General features: G+C 45.6%; 1 protein-coding gene and 1 long non-coding RNA gene across 4 annotated transcripts in view; both read left to right on the top strand.

The window, feature by feature from the left end:
- acvr2ba (activin A receptor type 2Ba) overlaps positions 1–20030 on the top strand; it is a 47867-nt gene extending 27837 nt beyond the window's left edge. For all 3 annotated transcript variants that reach the window (XM_018688563.2, XM_018688564.2, XM_018688565.2), the window contains 10 exons: positions 9675–9882; positions 11200–11306; positions 11512–11660; positions 12218–12361; positions 12442–12585; positions 12703–12851; positions 13023–13137; positions 13235–13373; positions 13762–13892; positions 13984–20030. In XM_018688563.2, coding sequence (XP_018544079.1) covers positions 9675–9882; positions 11200–11306; positions 11512–11660; positions 12218–12361; positions 12442–12585; positions 12703–12851; positions 13023–13137; positions 13235–13373; positions 13762–13892; positions 13984–14205 — 1508 coding nt within the window. In that variant the 3' untranslated portion in view covers positions 14206–20030. The remainder of the gene's footprint in view (positions 1–9674; positions 9883–11199; positions 11307–11511; positions 11661–12217; positions 12362–12441; positions 12586–12702; positions 12852–13022; positions 13138–13234; positions 13374–13761; positions 13893–13983) is intronic.
- Positions 20031–20526: 496 nt separating this feature from the next.
- LOC108891443 (uncharacterized) lies at positions 20527–24029 on the top strand. Its single transcript, XR_001962311.2, has 4 exons — positions 20527–20751; positions 21830–21895; positions 23003–23088; positions 23797–24029. It is a non-coding gene; the product is annotated as an uncharacterized LOC108891443 (long non-coding RNA).
- Positions 24030–24465: the final 436 nt, after the last annotated feature.

Below are 24465 nucleotides of genomic sequence, written 5' to 3'. Positions count from 1 at the left end.
GCTAACATGCTAACTGACTTCCTGGTTTTAGGACTCTGCAGGACTCTGCAGGACTCTGTACGGAGGCTACATTTGAGTTTTAAAGGAGAAAATCTATAAATGCTGAAGCAGGGAAGTGAAACATACAAACAGACGTCAGGTTCAAGTTTCACTTGTTATAGTTGCAGTCTCTGAACTTTTTGATCGCACCTCGCAGATAAATGAAATAAACATGAAAACCAGCATGAGGTGTAAATAGGAGACAGGGTCAGAGGTCACAGTACTGCAGAGAGACTGATGGTGTACGAGCAGAGGAAAGAAAAGGAGGAGCTCGAACCTCAACACAGACAATCTGAGCAGGCAGAGCTGTGTGTGTGTGTGTGTGTGTGTGTTAAGCTGGAGTGTTTTGTTGCTTGGGGACGATCATGAGACCGTCAGACCCTGACAGAGTGCGATGGAGCCTCGACAACATCCTGCAGCCAAACTCTGTGAGGAAAACAAACTGAGCGAGTGGTGAATCCTGAGTGTGTCCGTCACTGACGACACGTTCACTGACGACGACACGTTCACTGACGACGACCACGTTCACTGACACTTCCCTCCTCAGGTTTAAAACGTGGACGTTGTGTGTATTTTCACTCAGGGAGACGTGCAGCTCTGCCCTCACAGTAACTGAGCTGTTTCATTACACTCACTGCTCTCTGATGTCTGCAGCTCAGCTGACCTGCTCTCTCAGGGATCAATACTGTGGGGGGAGGAGGAGACCCTGTTTTATTACAACCCCCCCACACACACATCATCAGCCCAGAGACAGGCTGCAGAGGTTTCCCTGATCCAGGAAGACAGAGAGGAAGCCACATGTTGTAGAAATGAAGATGATGAACCTCCAACATCCACCTTTTAGGACGTGTGGAGGGCTCAGGGTCAGGGCTCAGGGTCAGGGGGTCAGGGGTCAGGGGGTGTGTTGGGTTTTGTAGTTTTGTGGTTCTGAGCTTCAGGACTTGTTGAGGTCTCGTGGTGTTGTGGTTCAGGTTTTCAGGATGTGTTCACACTGCAGTAACATACCTGCAGCAGGAGGAGGAGAACTGTCAGTGCAGCTTTACGAGCAGTTAGAGGGGTCGTAAAGAGGGGAGAGGAGGGGGGAGGAGGGGGTAGAGAGAACAGTTTGTACTTCATCAGCTTTACATGTTGTTTAACTGCCTTGTTATTGGTCTGTTCTTCAGTGTCAGTGTTTCTCTGTTTGTCATCAGTGATTTGAAACGAACACGTGAAGCCGTGCTGTCGGATATTTCCGAGGCGTCTCGCTGCAGTTTGAGCGACAGAGACGAGGCTCTTCATACATGAGGCCTGCTGAGCCATGAGCAGTCTGCCAATGAATATAACACTGAGTTTATGGCCGGGACTGTCGTCATAGCTCTCTGTAACACACACACACACTGGCAAACATACAAAACACACACAGAGCAACACATGCAGTCATTAGCACAGAGCTGCAAATGTTGTTTATTCTGGCAGAGCAAGAAGAAACCAGCCTGCACACGGTGGAGCAGTCGGTCAGCAGGTACGAGGTCGTCTCCCTCCTGAACCTGACACCTGTCTAACACCTGGAGGGAGTCTCTTCTCATTTCAAACCTCAGATGAACTGATTAGATTTAGATGGTCAAAGGTTAAAGGTCACTGTGAAGCCACAGCTCGCTCCGTGTTGGTGATGACACTTCCCTCCGTTACCACTTCCTGTGTTGGATCAAAGGTGGAGCGTACAGCGAGAGCTGAGGTCAACACCAACAACAAACCCTCTGAAATATTTCAGTTTCCTGCAGCTTTAAACAGCTGAACAGCCTTTAACTAAAATACTCTTCATTAATACCAGACTAAATGGACCTGTCCTGATCAATAATCACTGATAATCATCAGTGCACGTTGTGTCATGATGAGGTTTAAACATGTTTAAACACGTGGTGAAGGTGAGTGTTGAGTCAGTCGTGTGGACGACGTGCTGAGGCCGTGCAGGCACCTGCACAGATAAAGTCTTATCTCTCTCATGTTATTTGGGGACAACAATAGAGTCCAGGACACGTTATCAACACACAGACAGGAAGTGTCCCGTTCAAACGGTCCAATCAGACGGCGGCAGCCTCCGTGGTCGTGGTATGGAATAACAACAGTCAAGTGTTACTGTGCTTTGTGTTTGTCTGGCTGTAAAGTTCAGAGCCTCGCTGTGACAGATTGGGGGGGGGGGTCCACAACTCTCTTTCACTGACAATCTGACGGCTCCCAGGGGCCCAGACGTCCCCCTCCCTCCCCCTCCCTCCCACCTCCTCCTCCACTCGTTTGTTTCCTCTCTCTCCCTCAAACAACAGAGGAATGACTCCCTCTCTCTCTGCTGCCATTTGTCCAGGGATGGGGGGCCCAGTCTGGGGGTGTGTGTCCTGTCTGGTCTCAGAGACGACGGGGGCAGATGTTGTCTGGACAACAACAACAACAAAACACACACACACACACTCACACACACTCTCTCTGCCGCTGGTCGTCTTATCTGCTGCGTCCTCTGCAGCCGTCATTTGTTTGGATTGCATCAGACTGAGCGACTCCTCTTATCAGCTGTTTTAACGTAACAGTCACATGCACGCTCGCCCTCGTGCACGCTCACATGCTGTGTGTGGTAGGAAAGTTAAAGTGTGGTGTTCTGTCTTTGAGTGTGACTCAGGGGTCCACAGGTCCTTAAAGATGGCGTCGAGGCGTTTGAGGGCGAGTACAAAACAAAAGTTTCTGTAGAAACGATCCACGGCTTCTCTCTGAAGATTTTCACTGCATATGCTTTTCACAGATTACTCGTTAAACCAGCAGCCATCTGTTAGCTCATCCACATGGGAACAGTCGCCACATTCTGCACATATGCTCATTGTACTGGCGTCTGAATTATGGCCAACATCTGTATATTTGTAAACCTGTGAGCTGTAAACAGCTGCAGCTCTGTGGATCTGTCAGCAGGCCTCAGATCAGATTTAAGTCACGGAGAAAATGAAACCTAACGTTTCAGAGTTGATCAAAGAGATTACTGTTCTCTATCTGTCTGTATGATCCAAGAGGAACCAGAGCTGTGAACTGGATCTGTTCAACCAGAAGACCCTCCTACAAACCCCAGAAGAAACTGTGGTGTTATTTACAAGCACACACTGAAGGACACTCCAGAACCTGCTTTAACTGAAGACATGGTAGAACCTCACAGAGGTCCAGAACCCGTTAAAGATTATCTAGAACCAAGGAGGGCCTTCTGTGGTTCCTTTGGACTCATGAAGGACTCCTCTGTTAAATGAGTCCTGTATGGACTCTGATGAAACCTTGAAACCTGCCACCCATGTTTGTCCCAGTAAAGAAAACCCACCAAACCCTGACTGGAGCTTCTCCAGGACCCTCCATGCACCACCTGAAGTCGTCCTGGAACCTCTTAAAAACCCTGAGATGCTTTGGTTGTGTTGTGGTTTTGGACCGTTCGCTCTGCAGAGAGAGGACGATGCTGCGTCTGAAGTTAGAGAGGAGGATGTGGGGGGGGGATTTGGGCAGATATAAAGAGATGTGTGGAGAGTTGCATTCTGTCCTCTCTTTGTTGTTCCCTCTCTCAGCGATGAGGCCCGCTGTCTTGGAGGTCAGCTCCATTGTCTGCAGCCTCTGTGCTGTCAGGGCCCAGCAGCCTGTGATTGATGGCACTTATGGCTGCTGTGTGTGTGTGTGTGTGTGTGTGTGTGTTTGCATGGAAAGAGCCTGAGCGAGGTTTTGGTGAACGACGAGCTCTAGTACTCTTTCCTTCCCCCTCCTCCTCCTCCTCTTATCATTTTCACAGAGAATGGTTCAGCAGTGTTGAGGCTGACTTGTGAGTGGCTATAAATAGAGGCGGTGTGTGTTAGTGTGTGTTAGTGTGTGTGTGTGAGTGAGTTTGGGGAGGGGAAGCCCACTTTGGGATCCAGCTGGACGGGAGCCAGGACTTGGCTGAGAGGAGGAGGAGGAGGAGGAGGAGGAGGAGTAAATAGAGGAGTGAAGGAGTGTAAAAGGCCGGCGGTCACAGCAGCAACATTTCAGTGGAGTTGGTGATGAGGCGGAGAGCGAGGCTGCGTCCACGCTAACGTGTTGCACTTTTAACACTCATCGCTGTTGCTATGGTTACGTCTGGCGTCCACACTGCTGCGGAGACTCTGGTCCCGTTTTAGTTTGAAAACTCTGGGGTTTGTGTTTTAGTCTGGACGGAAACGATGACGCAGACGCTCCACGTTCACTTCCTGATTGGTTCTGATTGGTCACCACGTCCTTCCTGTGCTTTTCCTCAGTGAAATCTTTATTCCAAGAAAAAGTGATTTAAAAAAGTTTGAAGTGGAATGAACAGAAAGTAAAAGAACAAAGATGCTCCGAGTCAAATCCAACGGTTTCCTCGATTTCACTGAACGTGTTGATTAAATTCTTAGTGTTTCAGTCTTTGATTAACTACGTCCATCTCTTGTCTTACGTTTGCACAAATACATTGATTTATTCACACGTTAGACCTCCTCCTGCTCTCATTTAATATTTTTCTTTTATTGATCAGAAACAGCTCAACGTACTACACTACCCATAATTCTGTGCAGATTCCAAACACTTTGATGTTTCCTCTCACCTGACAACATTTCGAATCAATTAAAAACTCTTGATTCATTGGTCAGGGGCAGTTTGAGGCAAACAAACGTTACACAAAGAAGAAATAATTTACACACATTAAAGACTGAAATGATAAAGATGACAGAGACAGACCAGGATTAACAACAGCATCATAACTTTATTAACTCTTAGTTAAAATCAAGGTTTCTGCTCATAGATTAAAGAAAACTGTCGTTTGATTTTGTGTAGTTTTGTCGTTAATAATCTTCCGTACGTGGAAATGAAGCAGCGCGACCTCATGCATGTGAATATCACAAAGGTAATTAATGATATGGATCTGTGTGTGTGTCCATGAAGAGTTCCCATGGCTTTGCATCTCATACGTTGCCCTATGATCTCAGTAACGTATGCGCACACACACACACACACACACACAGGCATCTGGCAGGCAGTGTGTGTGTGTGTGTGTGTGTGTGTGTGTGTGACCCCTGACCCTCATGTCTGATGTGCACAAAGCCTCCTAATAATGTGTATGTGGTCATTTTGCATGATAAAGTGTCAGCACACACACTTTGAGCGATTTGCATTTCACACACGTCGGTATCCGTATCATCACGGCAGCACAGGGGTCAGAGGTCACACACACACACACACGTATAGACATGTTAATGAGTGAGATGTGATTATGTGTCTGAGTTGCTGCAGCTGGACGATGTGATGAGTTTGAATCCTTCCTCTGCTCTGTTCTCATGCTTTTCATAACAAAACCACAGCTGTCAGTGTTGGTGGCTCGTCATGTGACCGTCTGTGCCGCAGTCAGAGGTCATGAGAACGCACCGGACCTGCGCTCAGACTGGTCTTAATCTCTCGCTGCTGGTTTGGTTTCGGTTTGAAAACTCTGGGCTTGTGTTTCAGAGGAGCAGGAAGTTTTGGGAACGCTGGGAGCGGAGTTCTCCTCAGAGGTCTCCTCCTCTGAAGCAAACACAGCAGCTGATTCAAACCAGGAGAACACATGTTGGGTGGACTCAGGACGTGGAGAGCTTGTTTCTCTGATCAGAGTCAGAACATTAGAAACAAGACGCCGACTTGAAACAGAGAGAAAGTGAAATCGGCTGTAAATGTTCTAATGTACGGCCTCCTCTGTGCTTCATCTCTAACTGTGTTTAGGTGGGTGATGTGTGTCTTTACTGTTCCGTCATTAAAAGCTGAAACCAGAGGGTTGGAGTTGGAGTGGAGGCTCCAGCTGAACGATCAGAGCAGCTTCTGCTGGAGAAGCTTTGATTCCAACTCGAGGAGAAACCAGCGACTGACGGACGACATGTGGCAGCAACACTTCAGCGTCCAGCAGCTCTGTTGTTGTCTGCTTCATAATGACGTTATTCACACACACATAAGGCTGATTAGCATATATATATATGTATATGCTGTGTGTGTGTGTGTGTGTGTGTGTGTGTGTTGACATGCAGGGTCACATGATCTCACACCAACAATAGAGCTGGTTTTGCAGCTCCGTGTGTGTGAAAGAGACGATCTGACCTCTCTGCCCTCAGATCAGACGTGTCATTGTGTCTCTGCCTCTCGTGTCCTCGCAGGCTGCCGTAGGGGCGGCGGGTGTTTCCATGGCGACGGCGGAAGTGTTTCATATTCAAGTTGTAGCTCCACGAGTTGGTTTTTACAGAGCGGAGGTGAACTGTTACTAACACTACATTTCCTGCTGCTGTTTCACAATAAAAGCTTTACACCTGCTAAACACAAGAAGGCTTTTATTGTGAAGCAGAAGCAAGAAGTGTGTTCTCATAGAGCGGAGCAGTGATGATTTGTTTCTGTCGTCCAGTCCTGAAGTCAGCTTCAGCCTGGTTCCTCCACAGAGAATCAGCTGAGACCAGCTGAAGTTTCTGATCCAGGTTCAGTTCATCGTCTCGTCAGCAGCCGCCTTTTTAAGACTTTGTGACGAGGGAACAGGAAGTGTTAGCGTGCTAACATGCTAACTTACTTCCTGGTGTTAGGATCAGTTCTTTACTTTTCTTGTAGTGCCACAGACCAACAAACATTTCCTGCTCCTTAGACTTGATTTGATGTTTTTAGGACTGGTTGTTGTTGTTGTTGTTTTCTGACCTTCAGAGCGCCCTCTGCTGGACCACAGTGCAAACTACTTTAAACCCTCAGTTAAACTTTTAACTGTGAATCCAATCAGCTCTGTACAGTTTGAATGTTCCATGTTTGCTCAGGTTGAAATGATGGTTAATGGTTTAAAGGCTGTTCCTGAACTGTGCCTTTAATTCTCCATTAACCAGAGAGAGGGAGGAGCCTTTACAGACAGATGTTCCCCTGTGGAGTGTGTGTGTGTGTGTGTGTGTGTGTGTGTGTGTGGTGTGTGTGTGTGTGTGTGTGTGTGTCTGTCTCTGCTCCTTCATCTCTTCCTGAACTTTCTGTAACTCACTGCTCAACTTTTTAATTGAAAAAGAAGTTGGACTAAATGTCAACACACACACACACACACACACACACACACACCACACACACACACACTCTCTGACAGCTGCCTGGCCCATTAGCTCACAGATCTCCATGGTGACCAAGGTCGACCTCCAGAATACTGATGAGAGTTCAGACTGCAGATACTTCACTGCTGTGTACTCTGTGTACTCTGTGGTACTGCACAGATACAACACAGTACTACAGACCGGTCAGTCTGTAAACACTGCAGTACTTTATCAGTATTATACAGCATTACTCCTGTGGGAGGTTCAGGTGTTTATTAAAGCTGTGTCACTCTGAAACAGCGTCGACCCCCCCCCCCACTCCTTCGTCATCATCATCAGATGTTGGAGGTGTGTGTGTGTGTGTGTGTGTGTGTGTGTGTGTGTGTGTTGGACTCCTCAGGAGGTATTTCACTGTGACGTTCCTGATGTTGGACTGCAGCTGGACTTCTACTGTACGGCTGTCAGCTGAGTGTGTGTGAGTGTGTTTTTGGGGGGGGGGGGGTGAATACTCCCACCTTTCCGGTTGCCTAGCGACAATTAATGCACAGATTGGCTGTAACATCTGTCGCAGTAATCGCTGCCAAAACCTGCTCCGTCACTCCTCAGCGTTTCACTCCATCTGAAATCCACATTCTCCTTCCTCTGTTCAGAGGAAGTCTTCACTCCTCCTCTCCTCCTCCTCCTCCTCCTCCTCCTCCTCCTCCTCCTCTTCCTCCTTGTAGCCCAGAGTGACCTGGTTTTTAACGTCACAGACTTCAGAATAAAACCAATGAAATATATAACATCATGTAAAAATAAGTGATCACATTAGTTTCACAGAGCAGATCCTCCATGACTGAGAGACAGATTAAATCTGATCAGATCCTCGATCGAATCAACATCTTTCTCTGACTTTAACAGATTTTATTTTTCCAGCTGAAGTTGAAACATCAGAAAATTATTTTCATTTTCAGCTTTAAACAGGAAATGATCCTGAACAGTTAACCAGGCTTTTATTTTGAAAGAGGCTGAAGTCACATCTGTAGCTACTCTGTGTGTGTGTGTGTGTGTGTGTGTGTCAGTGACCTCATTCTCATATGACCTCAGAGGTCAAAGGTCACATCTGGTGCCTATAAGTAGCCACTCGTGTGTGTGTGTGTGTGGCTCCAGTTACCTGAACAGACCTTCACCTCCTTTTCTCTCTCTCTCTCACCCTCCTGCTCCTCCCTTTATGTGAGAGGAGGGAGGAGGAGGAGGCGATGGTAAGAGAGAAAAACAAAGAGGAGGAGGAGTGAAATGAGTGAGTGGTGGAGAAGAGAGAGAAAGAGAGGAAAAGGGAAGGAGAGAGAGAAGGGTGGAGGAGATGAAAGAGGGAGGGAGGGTAAGAAAAGAAAAAGAAGAGAAACAGGAGGAGGAAGAAAGGTGGAGGGGGAGTGAAGGAGGAATGATGGAGGTGAGAGAGGGAGGTGGAGGAAGGGGGGAGGACAGAGAGATAAAGAGGAGGATGGGAGGTGGAGGAGAGAGGAGAAGTTTGAAATCAGCTCGTACACAGCAGTAATCTATTACATTACTCATTACTTGTGGTGCCTTCAAAGACCTCCCGCTCGTCTCAGTGTTGACTTTCTGTCCTGATTCTCAGACGTTTGATGAAAAGCTTCCTGCTGCATTCAGGCGACGCTCTCATTATTCCTCCTCCTCAGCTTTAAGAAGACGAGTGTGATCAGAAAGCACTAATGGTGTTTTTGATGGCGGTGGAGTGGTGTTGAATTATGGGGGGGGCTGGGGTCAGGGACTGAGGCGTGGTGGATTATCGAGCGGCAGCCGTCGACGCCCACGGCAGCTTTTAACTCTGGATCTTAGAGGAGATTCAGACGAGTGTGTGTGTTGTTCATTACAGAGCAACATGCAGCAGACTGAAGAGAAACACACTGACAAACACCGAGCCTCAGTCCCACAGTGATGATGCGTTTCTGTAGTCCAACCTGAAGTTAGCATCAGCCTGGTTCCTCCACAGAAATCACCTGAGCACCTAAAGTTCTGATCAGGTTTCTGATCAGATCATCTTCACAGATGAACACCACTGTTCTGATGTTTGAAGTAAGAAGCTAATGTTAGGCTATAAACCAACTACACCACGGTCACATGACGTCAACGTCTCCACCACTAAGCTTCCAACTGGTCATTTCATTTAGCTCTGAGCTCTTCTACAAAAGCCTTTCTTCTTAGAAAGTTAGTGAGAGTTTGAAAGAGCGTGAGTAGAAACACAACGAGGCTGTAAAGGTGGACTGGTGAGTAGATGGGTTTTCATGTTAACGTCCCCGACAACCTCTGTAGTCTCATTTAGACACTCGTTAGCAACCGCCTTTTTTAAGACACGTAAAAGCTTCAAACATCAGGAGTGGGGGATTTACTGACCCATTTTATGTCGGAGAATCAAACCTGAAAATGTCTTGAGCTTGTGTTAAAACCACAGACCTTATTTCAGACATTTAACCAGAAACACACTGACAACAGGAAGAGCTAACATGCTAACATGCTAACTGACTTCCTGGTTTGAGCATCAGTCCTCCACCTGATGAACTAACACTGTGTGTGTCTGTGCTGCAGGGCTGAGCCACGGCGAGGCCGACACCAGGGAGTGTCTCTACTACAACGTCAACTTTGAGATCGAGAAGACGAACCAGAGCGGGGTGGAGCACTGCGAGGGCGAGAAGGACAAACGCTCGCACTGCTACGCCTCCTGGAGGAACAACTCGGGCTCCATCGAGCTGGTGAAGAAGGGCTGCTGGCTCGACGACTTCAACTGCTACGACCGGTAACACACACAGTCATCCCTGATTTATTCAAGAGGAAGATCCTTTCTCTTTAACCTGAAACATCTCTATATATCTCCACCAGACTCCATAGAGAAAAACAGGGATTTAACCAGAAGCTGCTGGAATACCACTGCCTCCATCTGTTAGTGTGTCTGTGTTACTGTGTGGTACTTTTACTTCAGTAAAGTATCTGATTACTTCTTCCACCACTGAAAGTCTCACAGTAACACAGACACACTAACAGATGGAGGCAGTGGTATTCCAGCAGCTCCCTAGGTAAAATCACTGTTTTTCTCTATGGAGTCTGGTAGACAGGAATTTGAATTTGAGTTTCTGCACCTTGAATGAAGAGATGTTGTTGCCAAACTGTGATATGGAAACAACCTCATTTAGCTGAAGGATCCTTCTCCTCCTCCTCGGGTCACATTCCTGTAAATCATCCTCTGGATCAACAGTTTAACAGCTGACTTTACTTGATGCAACAGCTTCACTTCTCCTCAGTCATCATGAGTGAAACATCAGTTCAAGGCAAAACAGCGTCGGCTGGTAAAACATCTCTGTTCTAACACTGGAGCTCCCAGATTCTCCCCTGACGATGTCTTTCAAATTTCACATTTTTCCCCGAGGCGTCAGAAGAAAAGAAAACTGTTATTTGGGTCAAGAACAAGTGCTGCCAGACTCCTGCCATGATGTGTAGCATTCCCCAGACGCCGTGTGATTGACAGGTCTGCTGTTCAGACGACGACAGACAGAGTGGAGCGTCGCTCGACGTACGAGATCTCTGGAGCTGAGGAAGGACAAACACTGAGAACTACACTTCATCATCTGAAGATCTGCAGACCGTCTGAGGCCGTGGATCAGGATCAGCTGCAGCAGCACCAACAGCACAAGCAGTAGTACTAGTGCTAGTAGTTATAGTAGTAGTAATAGAAGAATGAGGTGCTGGGTTTTGAACCGACAACCCTCTGGTCACATGGCTGCCTCAGTTTACCGTCTTTGTCTTGTTCGGTTCAAATGAGGACAGACTGGGCCCTGGTATCCCAGAAGGCTTTGCTCTGTAGTCTTTAGGATTAGTGTGTCCCTCTGTTCTGCTCCTGGAGGAGGAGGAGGAGGAAGGAGGAGGAGGAGGAGAGCAGCTGATAGAAACGATGCTGCTGTTTGTGATGAGCTGAGGCTGGTCCCTCGTTCACTGTTTCCAGGTGTAAACTGTTTGAATTATACCTGTGCTGTAGTTGTTCAGTGTCAGAGGTCATGTGACGGTCGCGGTCCAATCGTCTGCAGCCTGACTGACCTACTTCCTGTGTCCTGTCTCTCAGACAGGAGTGTGTGGCGACGGAGGAGAGTCCTCAGGTCTTCTTCTGCTGCTGTGAAGGAAACTTCTGTAACGAGAGGTTCACACACCTGCCTGACGTCACTGGGCCACGTGAGTCATGTGACCTGATGTGTGTGTGTGTGTGTGTGTGTGTGTGTGTGTGTTTCATTTCCTGTGTGTGTCACATCTGTATTCGTCTCTCTGGTTGTTTGCTTCATCTCATCAGTTATTCACAGTGTTTGTGCATTTTAATGACTTTTTAAATGAACATGTGTTTGTCCCGGCGTGTGTGTGTGTGTGTGTGTGTGTGTGTCAGTGATTAAAGCCCCGCCCTCCAGCGTCGGCGTGTTAAACGTGATGATTTACTGCCTGCTGCCCGTCACCATGCTGTCTGTGGCTCTGCTCACCGCCGTCTGGATGTACCGACACCGGAAACCTCCGTACGGTCACGTGGACATCGCTGAGGTGCGCACACACACACACACACACACACCTCAGTTACCCACAGTTCATAGCGTTGTGATGATAAACAGGGATCTACAGGTGGAGGTAGTGAAACACCAAGAGAAGAAATCAGATGTTTCTGTTAAAGATTCACAGTGAAATGAACTGAAACTTCATTTAAAACAGATTTAAATCCTCAGCGTCTGATTTCATCTGCAGAAACAGAATCATTATTTATTCAGAGTTTGTTCTCCTCATGTTGGACATCTGAATCCATAACTGTTCCTCAAAAGATGGAAAAAAAAATAAAATAAAATAAAAAGCACAGACACTGAAAACATGGAGTCACGGCGCCCTCTGGTGGCAGTTTGTTAAACAAACTCACACAATGTTGATCATTTTATTTCAAATACTTTTCTTTCTTTATTGTAATTCATTTATTTACAGGTGTTGTTTGATGTTTTTGTTTCAGTTCACCTTGTTTCTGGTCTGAGTTTTATATTTGTCAGAAAAGGTGTTTCCATGTGAGTTCAGTCAGGGACACTTGATGAAGACCTTGTTTAAACTTGAATCCTCAGGATCCTGGTCCTCCACCAGCCTCCCCCCTGCTGGGTCTGAAGCCTCTGCAGCTGCTGGAGGTGAAGGCCAGAGGCCGCTTCGGCTGCGTCTGGAAGGCCCAGATGATGAACGAATTTGTGGCCGTGAAGATCTTCCCCATCCAGGTACAGAACCAGATTCTCTCTGCCTGTTGTGGTTTTCACATCTCGGGCTTTTTAACACCTCCTGGTCTTCCTCCCGACAGAACAAGGAGTCGTGGCAGAACGAGAGAGACGTGTTCATGACGCCGGGTATGAGGCACGAAAACATCCTGAGGTACATCACCGCAGAGAGACGAGGGAGTCACCTGGAGGCCGAGCTGTGGCTCATCACCGAGTTCCACGAGAGGGTGAGGAAGACGGGGGAGGGAGGGGAGGTTCAAAGACTGGAAGACTTTTTAATCTGTGGTAAGAAAACACCAGTGGTTTGATGTGGTTTTGACTGAAGACGTGTGCGGCCTCTGCAGGGCTCTCTGTCCGACTTCCTGAAGGGAAACGTGGTCAGCTGGTCCGAGCTGTGTCACATCGCCGAGTCGATGGCGTGCGGCCTGGCGTACCTTCACGAAGACGTCCCCCGGCAGAAAGGAGAGGGACCCAAACCGGCCATCGCTCACAGGTCTGAAAACAAACCCTCCTGACATCGAGTCGCTGCAACTTTCTATTGTTTTCACATCAAATGACGAAAGAGACAAAAACTCAAACATCCACATGTTGTGTTCCTGTCACCTGCAGACTGATGTACAATAAACTGTCTGTGTCTGTGTGTGTGTGTGTGTGTGTGTCTCAGGGATTTTAAGAGTAAGAACATCATGTTGCGTTCAGACCTCACTGCAGTAATCGGTGACTTTGGTCTGGCCGTTCTCTTCGAGCCGGGGAAACCACCTGGAGAGACACACGGACAGGTGAGCAGCTCCGACTGAGGAGCTCCAGCTCCACGCTCTGCAGCGTTTAATACAGACACACACGTTTATATATATGTGTGTGTGTGTGTGTGTGCAGGTGGGGACGAGGCGGTACATGGCTCCGGAGGTTTTAGAAGGAGCCATCAACTTCCAGCGAGACGCCTTCCTTCGAATCGACATGTACGCCATGGGCCTGGTGCTGTGGGAGCTGGTGTCCCGCTGCAAGGCTGCTGACGGTAACAGCTCAGAGTTTAACCAGTTTAATCAGTTTAACCAGTTTAACCCTGGAGTTACCTGGTTTTATGTTTGTTGTGTTGCTTCCTCACACTCATCACCCCCAAACATCAAAAACCCTTTGCCTGTCCAGGGTCAAAAACGCCTGACGTGAACAGTAACCTCCCACCTTTGTACCTGAGCTCAGACCACAGTATTACAGTGACACCCAGTGATCAAACAGTGAATTACAGTTCATCTCAGGCTCCTACACACCAGCTCTGTGTTCTTGTTTTCATCCAAACACCAGATGATTCTGGAGACTTGCTGTAAACACACAGTGTAGCATCAGGTGCAGGTGGGATGTTGATCTGGACTTCCTGCTCAGGTGTGTTTGTTTTGTGTGTGCAGGTCCGGTGGATGAGTACATGCTGCCGTTTGAGGAGGAGGTCGGTCAGCATCCGACCCTGGAGGACCTGCAGGAAACAGTCGTCCACAAGAAGATGAGACCGGTCCTCAAAGACCTGTGGCTCAAACACAGCGTGAGTACACCTCTGACATCACGTACTCTCCGGTCTCTGACCCTCCACTGACTGAATCTTGAGTCCATGACGAGGTGTGTTGTGTCTGCAGGGTCTGGCTCAGGTCTGCGAGACGGTGGAGGAGTGCTGGGATCACGACGCCGAGGCTCGCCTGTCGGCCGGCTGCGTGGAGGAGAGGATCTCCCAGGTGCGCCGCCTCACCGCCACCATCGCCCCGCCTACCTCCGACCACCACGCCCTGCTGGTCTCCACGGTCGCACCTGTTCCCATGGTAACCAACGTGGACCTGCCGCCCAAAGAGTCCAGTATATGAGAAGACAGGATGAGTCCGACACAACAAACTAAAGTTTTCTCAGAGGCCTGTTGTTACCGGTGATTTCTCCTGATGTTCGGTTCAACGTCCTCTGGAAACTAAAACACACACACACACACACACACACACACACACACACACACACACACACACACACACACACATTCTCTTTTCTCAGTGGAATTTTACAACCGACACCAGAAATCCGGCGCGAGAGCAGCTGCTATTTTATCTCTGGATTGTGTTTTTTATTTGAGCCTCTCTCTTCATCCTCTTGGACAGATATTACCAGCACACGTCCTCGTTTTTCCTACGTTGTCATGTCCTTTTTTTAACCAGGTGTGTGTGTGTGTTTTATGAAAACACAAAGCAAACATGCACACACACACACACAGGAACACCCAACACTGAAACGCATTCAGGTCCCGACTCAGTGAATGCTCTTCTATCTCCAGGTACCTCAGCGACGACTTTCGTTACGTTTGCAGATTTTTGAATCGTTTTCCTCGTGCATTCCTCCCTCTGCTGTCTTCTTCTACTCCTGCGACAGATCTGGATTTATCTACCTACCTGGCAACTTTGCAACCGCGTCACCTAGCAACCGCCGACCATCAACCCTGCCTGTTGGGACAGGACGTTTTTTTACTACAATGCTGCAGAACCCTCGTAGGAACTCGATGACTGTTACACAAACACCGACAGCAAAGGTTTTAAAGTTGAGTTTTTCTACCTTGGACTGTTTTTCTTTTCTACTTTTCTCCTGTTACCACACGTTACTATTCACACACGACAAACCTTCGGATCCAACGGGTCGTATCCAAAAAGACAGGAAACAGGAAGTGAGGTCAGAAGGAAAGATGTGAAAAACAAAAAGCAGAAAGACAGTTTGTTTTTATCGTGAAGGTTTCCTTTCTCTCTCTCTCTCTATTTTGTGTTTAACTCTATAATTTGAGGTTGAAGACTGAGAGAAGTCTGACGGGACTGGTTGTCAGGAAGCAGGAGGCAGATGTCTTGCATGCAGAGATTTGATTGGCTGACTGTGCTCAACCACAGCATTTTGGTTGGCTTGGAAATAAAACTTCTCAGGTAACCAGGTCTACAGGGGTTGGGGGGGGGATTGATGTCAGGCTATGCTGGCCGCAAGTTTCTGTAGTTGAGAAGGGGCGGGGCCAACAATGGGTGTGGCCAATGAACGACTTTGGTGGGAGGGGTTTATCTGAGGGTGCTTAAAGCCTATTGGCTGTCCTGAACATGTAAATTTGCAAGGTGCCCAAACAAAAGGGGAAAACACGTGTTACCCTGAAAACAAGGTGCAAGACCTCAGGATGCATAGAACGGTTTATGCATTTAGGTCAGCGTGTGTGTGAGAGTGTGTGTGAGATATGGTATGTATGTGTGAGTGTGTGTGAGTGTCTGTGTGAACACAACAGTCACATGACGTGACAGATGATGAGTTTCTTTTGTTTGTTTACTTTGTTTTGAGTTGTTGCAGAGTCCTGCAGTCGCTAACCTACTTCCTGGTTTTAGCATCAGTGCTGCAGGACTCTGTTACCTGGAGGTTAGGTGAAGGACCTGTGACCTTTGACCTCCTCTGTCATGTTACCTTCTAACTTCACCACCTTCTGACTTGTTTCAGGTACATCAATCACACAGAGGTCAAAGGTCATCAGTCTCCTCCTCACTTACCTCCTACCCTCTACTCTTATTCTCTCTTCTTTTTTTTTTTTTTTCCCTCCTTCAACCGGGACCAAAACCGGGGCGTTGGCCTTCTGCCCCGGAAACCGGCTGCAAAGAGTCCAGTTCAGAAACTCACTTCATCCTCTGACGTCTTTACTAACGATGAAAACTGGAAACAAAAACAAGGAACTCTGTTGGTTTTTAAAGTTTGTACTTTTTGTTCCTTCTGTGACGCCATACATGTAACAGTGAATGTCTACAATGCTGCTGCTGCTGACGATGACGAAGATGAAGATGATGATTCAAACTCAAAGATGAATATATTTCTGTATATTCCTTTTGATTGTTTATTTTACTTTCGGTGCGTTGAAAACATGCAACTCTCCGTACGACGTCAGCGAAGCGACGGGAGGCGTCACACGTTTGAAACCGCCGGAACGACGACGACTCGCGAACGAGAGAGAACGACGTTGACTAATAAACGAATAGAAAGGAAAAGGCGGGAGAAGACTACGTCAGAACAATACTGCTCATGAACCACAGATCACCTCAATACACCAGAAATACCTCAGACTTTTCTACGTTTAAAGTTCTGTTTCTATATTTTATTAGTTGCTTTGACAACTTGTAGTCACATGATATTTTATTGTGAACGTTTATTCTTTGTTTGACTTTTGTTTTTTACTCTTGGATTAGAGACGTTCATGTTTTTTTTCTCCAAACTGAAGAAGAAGAAATGCTACCAGGTGACAGCGAAACTCGAACCTCCACGTTGTAAATAAAAATAATTTTTTTCTTTCTTTAACTTTTTTTTCTTTTAGACTGATCTGATCTGAACTGCCGATATCATAAAACCACCTGGACTGAGCTGGACTTCCTCTCTTCATTCCTCCTCCTCTCCTTTCATTTTCTTGTTTCTCAGCTTCTCCTCTTCTCTGCTCGTCTTCTCATCCTTCTGTCTTTTGACTCTTCCTCCTCTTATATCCTTCCTTCTCTCTCTTCTCTCGTCTTCCAGTTTCATCAAATAATCTGTTCTTCTCTTCTTCTTCATCTTTCTCCTTTCTCTCCATTTCCTGGTGTCGTCATTGCTGTGCCTTTGTTTTACTTCATCTGAACGTTTCCGCCTTTCTTTCTTCCTCTGGTTCCCTTCTTCACTTCCTTCCTGTGAATGAAAAGTCGCGTTTTCCTGAACATCACACCTGTGTATGTGTCTCAGATTAAAACAAAAAGTTAAATCGTGTTCGATGAAATGAATCAAACTAATCAGAGAGACCCTGCAATAATCTTCTCTGCACGTACTCAGGTGTGATCTCCATGTGACTCTCAACCCTCTCAGACGAAGACAAACTGACTGACAGACGCAGACTGACTCAGATCCAGGTGTTTCCAGGTGTTTTCAGGAACATATTACCTCATTAAAGCCACACGGGCAGAAACAGTGTGCTATAGGAAGGCGACCGCACTCGGTGCCGGTGGGAAGAGGAAGCTGACGTTAACGTTCAGGATGAGAAACACGGGGTCATCGACACATGATCAGAAACCAAACACACGTGTTACCTGTGGTTTACATCAGGAAACATTCACCAGGAAGGAGTCACACTGTGTCGGGGAAATCAGAGTTAGCATTGTTAGCATCCCACAGTGAAACCAGTGGGGTATCTGACTGAAACCAAACGGGGACCAATCTGTTGAATGCTAACACTCCTCTTCAACCAACTCAAGTGCCAATCCAGCCAACGGTTCCCCGTCACGATGTGACGCCCAAAGCTCTTAGTTTCACCCTGTATCAACTACAGTACATGTACTACTTTAACTCAGTTAGCTTGTACTGTTAGCACTGAGTTGGCTAACATATCACACTTGTATAGCGAACCCGCTAAAGAATAACCTTAGTAATTTTATGGTGACGGAATAAACGGCGAGCTAAAAAAATCAGAGTGAGAAAAGAGCCACGTGAACCAACATGGCCGCACTTCTGGGCTTCCACTGAGCGTGGGAAACGAGTCGTCATCCGAGTCCTCCAGGTCATAAACCAGAGGAAACCTTAGACGAGTTTAACACTGTGATTGGAAAAGTACCAGACTCATGCTTTTTGTTTTTTAACAGAGAGCTGTGTTTTAAATGAAGCTGTAGAAGTCACGAAAAGATGATTTGTTTTAACGCTCAGGAGCCTCTTTAATATGTGCACCTGTACCGGTACACCTGTACAGTCTAATGTTGTATTGGATTGCATTAGACTGCACAGGTGTGCCTAATGAAGTGTGTATAGTTTGAACAAAACGTGTGTTCTTCAGGAACATGATAAAAAATCGTATCTTTCAGGACTCCTGAGTTTTAAAAACACGTCTTATGCTTCTTAAAATATTTGGTTTTTTAAAAACTTGTATTTAAACCCGTTTTTCTTGTTGTTTTCCACCAGCACAGATTTAAACACAGACAGACGTACAGTCCTGACCAGCGTGTCAGCTGACGTTATCGGTGGAGGACCCGGCGAGTAGCGTTTCCCCGGCTTTCATTAGAAGTCACCATTTAAAGGCTCGTTTTCGCTCGTTTTTGTGCAAGTGATGCTTCCATTTTTTTGGCCACTCAAGTGCCTGTGAGGACGAATCAAGAAGTCAGCACTTCTTCTTGATTTCTCCTGAGCGTGTACAAATGTTTTTCCTGTCAGTAAACTCGGGCCTTAGTCAGCGACAGAAGGTTTACCTGAACAGAAAGCTGTGACGTCACGTCCACCATGTGATAATATCTCTGACCTGTCGACTTGGTGAAATCTCCTCTGAGCTTCCTGCCTCTTTTTCTTTGTAGAACTAAAGAGATCAGAGACAGTGTCTGATAATCCATCACTAACCAAGGAACTGACCTGAAATCAGTGTTAAAGGCTTCCACCCTCTCAGGAAGAGGTGGGGGGCTCTGGAGGAGGGGGCAGTGACTGAATAACAGGTGGATCTGATTCAGGACTTTCCCAGGCATGTTGTTAACAAACCGCTGCTGTTACTCTCTTATCCTGAACAAACCAGGTGTGTAAAGATGGCGGCTTCCTGTTTGATATCGTGTTCGTAACATCAGGTGTCAGTTTAGACAGAAAACCATTAAAACAGGTCAAATAAAGAATAAGACGTGAAGCTGATGAGATGATAAAAGACTAAATTTCTGTCTAATCTCACATCAGACAGAGCAGAGATCAAACTGAGAGGCGGCTATCTTTACAAAACCTCCTCCACCAGGACACCATGACGATGATGATGAAGATGTGGTGTGAAATGTAAATCTTGTACCTTATGTTTCACTGTTGTAGCTCAACTGTAGAACACAGAGACAAACTTGTACTACTGATTTAACAGATATGCTATAAAAAAGAAACAGACTCTGTATGACTGTCCACACGCTGAGAACTGGTTTTCATTATTGTAAAAAACAAAAAAACAAAAAAAAACATTCCCGTCTTTTGGACTAAAGAAGTTGTGGGAAAAGCTGTTTTTGTCTTTTTCAAATATATAAATATATATGTACGTATACTACAGCAGATGGAAGAAATACGCCCAGGCAGGAAGTTTCAAAGTTAAAAAAATAAAAGCCCCCTTCCCCAGGTTCTGTCCATCCTGTTGTGATGCTGTTCAACGGTTCGAGTGGGTGTTTTTATTTTCTTATTTTCATTTTGAGAAGCAATGATTGTTGTAACATAGATGTTTAATTTGCAGTCCCCATGAACCCCCCCCTTGTTAGGAACTCTCTCTTTTTTAACTGTGGTGGTTTGTAGAGAAAAGCTCAGCGTCCAGATGTGGAGCTGCTGTTAGATCTGCCTAAAAAAACAAAAACAAAAAAAGAAATAATGTGTTTGTCTGTGTGTGTGTGCGTTTGTGTGTTTGTGTGTGTTTTTGGGGCGTCTCTCTCTCTCTCTCTCTCTCTCTTTCTTCATAAATCTATTGTCTCTCTCTCTCTCTCTGTCCACCCAGTGCCAGGATCATCATGTATGAATGAATGTAGTTCTAGTCCTCAGCGCAGCGACGCCTCCCACACACACAAACACACACAGACACACAACCTGTTACTGCAAAGTCAAATAAAAATCACTGTAGAAAACAAAGGGTTATTTCAATTTTATCTTTTTGTATATGGAAATAAACATTAAATACTGTCAGATCATTTTACATGGCCTTCTGTGTGTGTGTGTTTTGTTGCTCTTCAGTCTTTGTTTCACAGCCAGAATCGAACCCTGCTCGCTGCAGGTTTGTGCCATCATCATCATAAGGTCATTATCCCACGACTTTATTCAAACTTCTCATCTTCTTTTTAGTTATGTTACTTATGATTCCACAGAGATCTTCTGACCAGGGCTGAGTAAACAAACAGTACTCAGGGAAAGTACTGTTACTCGAGTAGAAGTACTCATACATGCAAAGTAACTCTTAATACATGACTTAGACAAACATGGAACCTGTCAGCTCAGAGTAACATGAGGAGGCTGTAAAGAATAAAAACTAAATCCTATATGTTTTTTAATCGCAGATTTAAGAAGTGATCCGTGAAACTAACTAAAAGTTTCCAATGTTAAAATGGCGCCGCCTCTCGCCATTGGAATGTTGTTTCGACCAATCACAAGCGGCTCCGTCAGCCGACCAATCAGCGTCGTGTCTGTCGACGTAGGGTAGCGTCTGACGTCACGGACTGTGACCCCGTGACCGAGACCGGATCCGAGCGGAGCGGAGCGGCGGAGAAACAACGCCGGAAAAAAACGAGTGAAACCGGAGGAATGAGCTTCGAGTCGACGCTTTATCAACACAAACTTCAGCGCGCGCGTTTCTCTGGACATTCAAACAAGCTCGAGCTGTTTCTGTCGAAGAAGAGAGAAGCTGGACGCTGAGCACAACGGTGAGGCTACTCAGCTAGCTTTCCCGCGGTTAGCGTTAGCATAAACATTAGCTTTAGCTTTAACTTTAGCCTTAACTCTCACTGTGAATGTTCGGCCGTATTTCGAGTCGTGTTTATTGTGGGTGAGAGTTTGTGTTTCTTGTACATGAGTTGTTATTACACAGTGTTTCCCGGTGGTGTGTTAGTGTGTTAGCATCCAGCTCATGTTGTGTTTGTGGTTCAGCGTCTCCTCCCGTTTGTTTCTTTGTGGTCGTTTTGTGTCTCTGTAGTTTTGTGTCTTCCTGGTGTCCGTGGTGGCTGTGCGCCTCTTTAGCTGGTTTCCCTCTTTAACTGGTGATCTCTCTGATATGTAACGAGGTTACTGTTTAATCAGAGTAACTTAGTGACGCTCAGTAACTTCCTGTTTACCTGAGCTCTGCTGCTGTGGTGATTTACTCTGCGTCTCTAACCTTCTCTGAGCAGGTTCTGGTTCAGGTACCATAACACAGGTGGTAATATTATTGGTATTGGTAATCCACTGTTAAACAGTGTGAGGTTAAACTCCGTCCTGGTTGAAACTACCTGCCAGACTGAGAGAAGAGTCAGCCTCTCAGTCATATCAACTGGTTCTTCCACCTGTGATGTGGAGCTCATACAGGAGTTAACTACCAACAACCTGCTCTGAGCAGTTTAGAGACGCAGAGTAAATCACCACGGCAGCAGAGCTCAGGTAACACCTGTCCACCTTCAGGACAGGTTAACATCAGTTTGTAGCACAGGTCTGTGATCAGCAGCTGAAACACCAGGATGTGTCATGTGAAGAGCCTGTGGTCATTCATCAACCTTTACGTCTCTTTTTATGGTTTGTGTTAAATAGAAGAAAACTGGATTTTAACTTTGTCAGTGTAGCTGAGCTTACTGTTAAACCTGCAGTTCAAAGGTCTGAGTTCTGACTTTGTTCAGGTTCAGGAGTTCAGGTTAATGACGTCTTATTATAATAGAACACACTGATTCTATATGAGTGTGATTGTTGAGGCTCAATGAGTTTTCAGAGTCCTGTACTCGTTTCCTGATTTAAATTTGTTCTCTCGTTCTGCAGGTCTTTACTTGTTGATCGGCTGCAGCCTGGACAGAAACACCAGCTCTGACCTCACAGTCCAAACAGGTGGGTGATGATGAGCTGAGTCATTATTGTAATCAGCCTCTTTCAGTCTTTGTATTCACTGTTAGTGTTAAAGTCCCAGATCAAACCTTTCAGTGATTGGTGTATATACACAGATAATACTCTCCACTGGCTTTGTTGTTTTAGCTTTGACTGTCCATTTATTTAGTCCTGTGTTTATTCAGATACACAATGTTTTAAATCACTTTCAGAACAAACTTTTCAATTCAATTAAACTTTATTTATATAGCACCAAATCACAACAAAAGTAATCTCAGACCGGACTCTTTAAATCAGCTTCTACAGGTAAGAGTCAGTATTTAGAGTGACCTCCATTGGCCCTGAGCACAGCTCGATCTTCTTTCAGCACTGCCCAGAGGAAACTGTTCTGTCCACGCTTGTTTTCTAAAGACTAGAGTGTCCAGTGTGTTTGCTGATTCCCTTCGACAGTGGCCTTGCTGATGCAAAACTGATTTAATGCCTGATTGAAAGTTGGTTTCCACTGAGTTCAACTCCTACATGTGTGTGTAATGCTCAAGTCATGTCTTGCACAAACCTGGTGTATTAGACATTTTTCATTTAGACGTGAAATAGTCGACAAATACAGGTGTTATCAGTGACATTATTTAATTCAGGTTTAAGAGCATCAGCTTCCTGCTGTCGCTCAAGTTTAAGAGGAGACTCCCATTTACACTTTTCACTTGAGCCTGTAGAAGCAGATGTTTGTTAACACTGCATACACACTTCCTGTACTATCTGGTTGTATTCTAATGGAGAGGCTGTGAAATAATTCTATATGCTCAGTATAGCATTGCTAAAACAACAATTCTAATGGTGGCATCAGACTTTTGCACCGCACTGTATGTGTGTGTGTTAATGTACATTCAGACTGAAGGAAACTTGTGATTAGTTGATGGACATTTATGATAGAAAATGAACAATCATATTTGTTGTTGTTGGTTCTTAAGGAGACAGTCAAGTTTCCATTTTCCAAAACAGCCATGTAACGTTTGGAAAATGTTGTGGTTCAGCTGTAATGTTAAATATTAATGGATAGTTTGGGGTCAATAGGTCACAGTGTGTTGATCATTTTCCTTGTGTTTCCTTCAGGTGTGACCACTTTATCCACAGCTGCAGAGAGTCGTCATGAAGAAAAAGTTCTCTGAGACCAGACGATCCCTGACAGAGTCCTGAAGGTGAGTTCATTTAGAGACACTGCAGCACTCAGCTGTCAGGACACGATCTGGATGTTGACTCATTTGTCAAATGTCTAAACCCAGCCGGTCGAGGCAGACGGCCCCTCCCACCCTGAGTCTGGTTCTGCTCGAGGTTTCTGCCTCTTAAAGGAAGTGTTTCCTCTCCACTGTCGCCTGATGCTGCTCATGGTGGATCTGTTGGGTCTCTCTCTGTAAACTTTATAGACCTGCTCTATATGAACAGCCCCTCCAGATAACTTCTGTTGGGAATTGGTGCTATATAGAAATATAACTGATTGAAAACTGACTCTCAAATCTGCCTCTATCAGTTCAACCATCTTCTCCAATATCTGCTCTTTTTTTGCATCACAAGTAAGTGTTGAGCATTTGTTAGCTCCAGCTCTCACATGAAAAACATAAAGACACTCAACAGAGTGGCACACAAACTACACCTCCAGCTAATGTCACTGCAAAGCGACACATACACACAAAACCAATCACCTGTTACAGGGAGCTCATAACAGGTCATAAATACAATATCTATATATAATAAAATAAATACAGAAGAATGAAGAATTAAATCTCATAGTATAATGAGGCATCTAAAAAAACAAAAACCAGCTGTGGCTGCTGTTGTGGTTGTGGCAGGAGTTGTTGTGTTGATTTGGTTCAGACTCATTTACAATAGTTTTTGTGTGTTTTGTGCAGGAGAAGACGGCAGCAGCTGGAGATCCTGAAGAATCTGAAATGGAGAAAGAAAATGAAGAGGAAGATGTTGACTGGACACCATCATTCACTAATGTAGAAAAATGACCAATCAACCAACTGATCTACTACTCTAACCAGCTCATCTAAACAAAATTCATTTCTTTAATCAACAAATCTATTCCAAAGGAAATCTAAATGTCTACACCCGTCATCTGTATCTGTCCATCTATTGCTGTGTGGTCCTGATTTTGGTAAGGAAATAAAAATATTGTCCTACTTTCATCCTCAGTGTGTGCTGTTGTTTCTGTGAGTTGCTCTAAAATAGACAGAACATTGATTTAAAAGCTTTGTCTAAGACAGTTTTGATCAAATACTATACTATGACATTTTCTGACCATTTTTGATGCGTTACTATACTGGGGTTAATGAAGACCAAACCCTAACCCTAACTCTAGTTTTTTGATGCAGTATAACCCTAACCCTAAAGTATCATTGTAACCCTAACCCTACTGCATCAGTATCAGTGCAACCCTAACCCTACAGTTTCAGTATTAACATAACCCTAACCCTAACCCTACAGTGTTATCGGTATTAACATATCCCTAACCCTAACCCTACAGTATCAGTGTAACCCTAACCCTAACCCTAACCCTACAGTGTTATCAGTAT

This window comes from Lates calcarifer, unplaced genomic scaffold (genome assembly GCF_001640805.2).
Source record: "Lates calcarifer isolate ASB-BC8 unplaced genomic scaffold, TLL_Latcal_v3 _unitig_1963_quiver_745, whole genome shotgun sequence".
NCBI classification, from domain to species: domain Eukaryota; kingdom Metazoa; phylum Chordata; class Actinopteri; family Centropomidae; genus Lates; species Lates calcarifer.
Note: the sequence above shows the minus strand (reverse complement) of the source record. Positions and strands in the feature narration are given on the sequence as shown.